We start from the raw sequence: 4841 nt of genomic DNA, 5'->3' as shown, positions 1-4841 counted from the left end.
TTACAAAAAGTCTACATATGCGCGCGTGTTGTTGTTGTCTTTTCATCACGCAGCGCGCACTTGAACCGCGAGGGAGAGAGAGAGGAAAGCATAGGCTATATCAGGGCATAATCTTTAAAGTAATGATTTCTATTAAAAATGTAAAGGTTTTGTGATTATAATAATAACAGCGGGCCATTAAATAAATGCATATTTTCCGTGGAGCAAGCAATTTGAGGAAGTCAGCTATTTTTATTTGACGGAAGAAAAAAAACATATGATTGAAAAAAAAAGCCCATGCCGGTTATTAAAAAGAATCAGTCAGTATTTTCGTTTTGTAATATAAATTAATTATTTAAGTGAAAATAATTTAGGGCAGTCCTATTTATTTTATTTAGATTATTCTGCTCTTCTGTGCTAAACACTGTAGGTGCGTGAAGATGCTCTGTTGTTCTGTTCCGCTATTAATATATAAAAATAAATCAGTATTTTAAAATGCAATATTTAATGTGTCATACACAAAATAGACACGTCAATTTGTTTAATATAAAATTAATAGTAATCTGACCAGTTAACCGTTAATAACCGATTAATGAGCGGCGGTTGTCGGTTAGCAAAATTAACTAAATGAGCATCCCTAGCTATTTAATTTACTTTTTCTTTGTAAGAGAACTTGATTGAAAAATAATTTTCAACATGCTTGAACCATCTAAACAATGGAGTTTAGTTCTGTTTGGTTTTTCAACAGTATTTTGTTACAAAGAAAACAGAAGTGATCTTTGGCTATTTATTTATTTTATATATGGCTATTTATATTGTTAATAATTTGCATAGTTAATATTGTTCTTTGATGTTTAGTTTATAAAGATTTTTCAAATGTTATTTAATTAAAAATAGTTTTAAAAATCTTTTTTTTCCCACCCCACACGAAAAAAATAAAATAAAAAATCGTGATACGAATCGAATCGTGGGTCAAAAATCGTGATACGAACCGAATCGTGGGTTTGGTGTATCGTTACAGCCCTAAAAGTTATGGTGAAGGTGTTTGTAATTTGAAATCAATGTGTGCGTTTGTGATGCATTTTTAAAAGCAATGCTTCACTTTGCATGAGATGCGAGGCATTTTGCAGTTTGCGTGTGCATTTCTTTACAGTTCAGGAAAAAAATAAAGGAAAAAAAAAAAAGAGAAAAAGGCAAAGTTTTGAAATGTGTGCAAGTAAAAACTGAAATCTCTAGTCTATTGTGTCTCACCATTCGTCCCAGAATCTCCAGGTTGATTCGACACCACTGATAAAGAGGAACTTTGAAAGCTGACAGGAACGCAGATGAACGTCCAGCATCTCCATGAACCTGGACATGGATCTTACCTGAATGATCAGACCGAACATGAGCTCTTTAAGTGATCAGAATGAAGAGTAATTGAGATCAGAGAAGTTTTACCAGACTCAGTCAGGAACACTGTAGGAGAGGCGTAGTTGTTCTCAGCGTCGATGTGGTGCAGAAGTCCACAAAACCGGTTACTGCACGGCTTCACCAGCAAAAGCCAAAGTGAAACTGCACACCTGAAGAGCCAGAACCGTTACTCGCTTGGTTATACTGCATATTAAACTATTCAAATGAAGTGTTATTGACATAAATATATAATCACAGTATAAGTAAATGCACAGACTCTCACCAGGGATAATGGATGGATTTGAGTCTCTGCCCTTCCAGAACTGGATTGCTGAATGGCTGGAGGGTTTTGATGATGCCATAACGCTCACCGGTAGAGGCATACAATGTGGACAGAAGAGAAGCCGCCTCTGAAGAGGAAAAGAAGGCTTAGTCCCTTAATTTATCAGGAGTCGCCACAGAGGAATGAACCGCAAACCATTCCAGCATACGTTTTACACAGCGGTTGGCCTTTCAGCCGCAACCCAGTGCTGGAAAACACCCATACACACTCTCATACACTACAAACAATTTAGTTTATTCAATTCACCTATAGCACATGTCTTTGGACTGTGGGGGAAACCCAAGCACTCGGAGGAAACCCACACCAACACGGGAAGAACAAGCAAACTCCACACAGAAATGACAACTGGCCCAGCCGGGGTTCAAACCAGTGAACTTCCTGCTGTGAGGCGACTGTGCTAACCACTGAGCCACCCTTCAAAGTTAGATATTTAACAAAAATCAATTCTTGCACAGAATTTTTGAACAGGACAGTCATCAGGCCACTTGAGTGAAGGGAGCGAGTTGTTTGAGTGATCAGTGGGGTGGTGGTGGGGGATGTCAGACCAGATTTACAGTGGCAGGCCAGATTGACCATTAGGTCACTGGGAAATGTCCCGGTGCTCCCTATGGCCAGTCCACCCCTGTTTCTCACTATAATTTAGTACACTGAAAATGATTCATTGGATTTACTGTATTTTATGGTAAGTGTTTGTAGACAATTTATATGGGCTGAATTAAAAAACAAAAAGCGATTTCAATTGAGTAATGTTCAACTTCATTTGTTTAAACTCAGCGAGTATAAATTCTTTGCAACTAGCTACCTTAAAAAAAATACAGTAAATCCAATGAATATTTTTCACTGTAGCTTTACTTATAGTAAAATTGCTAAAATTAGTTCACTAAAATTAACCTAGCTTCAAAAACTTAACAAAAATAAAATTCTCAATCTAAATTACTACTAATATACAATAAATCATATTAAACGCAAGACAGTTGTGTATTTTACCCATTGAAACATTAAATTTTGCAGAAAATAAAATGTCAAAACATGGGTGAGGTAATAACCATATTGTCATTCATTAACAGACAATTTAATGTTAAAAAATGTGAAACATTTTGTTTTAATTAAATTAGATAAAGGAATAAGTAATGATTCTAAATGGGAATGTATATTTTTTTCTCCAATTTCTGTTTAATGGAGAGATTTTTTTTCAACACATTTCTAAGCATAATAGTTTTAATAACTCATCTCTAATAACTGGTTTATTTTATCTTTGCCATGATGACAGTACATAATATTTGGCTAGATATTTTTCAGGACACTTCTATATAGCTTAAAGTGACATTTAAAGGCTTAACTAGGTTAATTAGGTGAACTAGGCAGGATAGGGTAATTAGGCAAGGTATTGTATAATGATGGTTTGTTCTGTAGACTATCGAAAAAATATATAGCTAAAAGGGGCTAATAATATTGACCTTGAAATGGCGTTTAAAACTGCTTTTATCCTAGCCAAAATAAAACAAATAAGACTTTCTCCAGAAGAGAAAAAAATATTAGACATACTGTGAAAATTTCCTTGCTCTGTTAAACATCAATTGGGAAAATAAAAAAATAAAAAAAAACATTATGGTTATATTTGTTTATGTATGGGCTCTATATATAGATAGTCTCCTTAACCAAACACATCAAATTCTGATCATAAGCAGAGACTGAAAGACCTGTAATGGGTGTGATAGAGAAATGAGACATCCAAAACATGCAGTGTTGGTGGTCCTGGTTAAGAAACACTGGTTTAGGATATATGTTTTTACATTCCATGATTTCAATGCCTTAAATAAATTGTTAAAAAAAGTATAATTAAAAAATATTCCTAAGAATAAAATGTGTTGTTTGGTCTACTTGCATTGTGATGATATTATCATTCTGGCATTATATAATGACTGGCATAAAGTGGTCTTAAATGACAATGATATCGTTTCTCACAATATATATTTGGTACAATATATCGTACAACAACAAAAAGACATCATGACAGGCCTGGTGTTTCCAATGAATTGTGCGATTAATAAAGAATTCAGATGCAAAACCTTGTAAGTGCAGTCTAAAAATTCTTCTAAAATAAGCGGATTCCTGTGTGTAGGTTTAGCACTATCATGTTTATGGTGATGAATAGGTTATTTTATTACCTTTAAAACAAAATGATTGAGCATCAGGAGGCTGAGAGAAATTCTAATTTTAGAAGAAAAGATGGCACTCTGAGGTTTTTGCATCTCAACTCTTCAAATGTATGATTTTAATAGCTACCATTTTCTTGGGCGCACTGTGGCGTGTCCCTCCTGAATCTCCAGAGCAGATCTGTGTCCCAGTTGGCACAAAGCTGGTGTTGTTTTAAGGGTCGACTCAGTGGTGACTGAATGTTGAGAGGAATCGACACACTGGCTCCAAAAAACCTGTCCGGCCCGGAGGTTTCATCTGGGCCGATCCAACCGCGCAACAAACAGCTGAGCGCCCAATCAGAACCGCGGATTACCCGGTCAGGACGGTACACAATCCAGTCAGGAAACCCCACGAATACCACTCGGGTTCTGGGTCGTCCCGGCTCGCAGTTCCAGTGTTTGTGAAAAACAACTGAGGTGGATCCAGTATCAAAAGTGACCAGAACCTGAACGTGCACCACTGACGGCTGAAAACAGCTGAACTGAACGCGTAAAGGACACTTGGAGACTGGCGAATCTGGTGCGTCGAGAAAAGCCACGTTACCTGAGCTGGAGCGACTCAAACAGCCAGTTAAAAACATCTGTTGCAAACAAATACACATAAGTCATGGATGTAAACAACATTAAGCATGGTAACTGATATGTGTAGGATATACTTACACAAACAATGACATATGAGCACAAGTATAAACTCTTTAGATCCCTCATTTTTCGTCTATAAAATTAAGATTTGGATTAAACGAAACAACTATAAAATGAAGATTTCTGCTGTGGTCATCGTGATGCACAGACACGCTGTTTTGTTGCGTTATTTGTCTGTTTGCGCCATATCCGCATCAACAACCGTCGAAGCGCCGGATTTCATGTGATTAAATGCCGAAGCAGGTACCTGAGAGGCCCGGAATAACATCCTGTTCGGCTACAGGTGT

General features: G+C 36.6%; 1 protein-coding gene across 4 annotated transcripts in view; it reads right to left on the bottom strand.

The window, feature by feature from the left end:
- Nucleotides 1–4824, bottom strand: part of si:dkey-24p1.6 — a 30779-nt gene extending 25955 nt beyond the window's left edge. For 3 of the 4 annotated variants that reach the window (XR_012390530.1, XR_012390531.1, XM_073923091.1), the window contains exons 1-5: nt 4573–4790; nt 4001–4493; nt 1655–1781; nt 1420–1541; nt 1231–1346 (exon numbers count right to left, since the gene is read on the bottom strand). Coding sequence is in view for 2 of the 4 variants with exons in the window: in XM_073923091.1 (XP_073779192.1) it covers nt 1231–1346; nt 1420–1541; nt 1655–1781; nt 4001–4493; nt 4573–4620 (906 nt within the window). In the remaining 2 variants the exon portion in view is untranslated. Of the gene's footprint in view, nt 1–1230; nt 1347–1419; nt 1542–1654; nt 1782–4000; nt 4494–4572 lie in introns of all 4 variants that reach the window. The other variant, NM_001423261.1, reaches the window with a different exon arrangement.
- Between the last annotated feature and the right edge of the window lie 17 nt (nt 4825–4841).

This window comes from Danio rerio, chromosome 15, assembly GCF_049306965.1.
Source record: "Danio rerio strain Tuebingen ecotype United States chromosome 15, GRCz12tu, whole genome shotgun sequence".
NCBI lineage: Eukaryota > Metazoa > Chordata > Actinopteri > Cypriniformes > Danionidae > Danio > Danio rerio.
The sequence above is the reverse complement of the archived record's forward strand: the minus strand, read 5'-3'. Positions and strand labels throughout refer to the sequence as shown.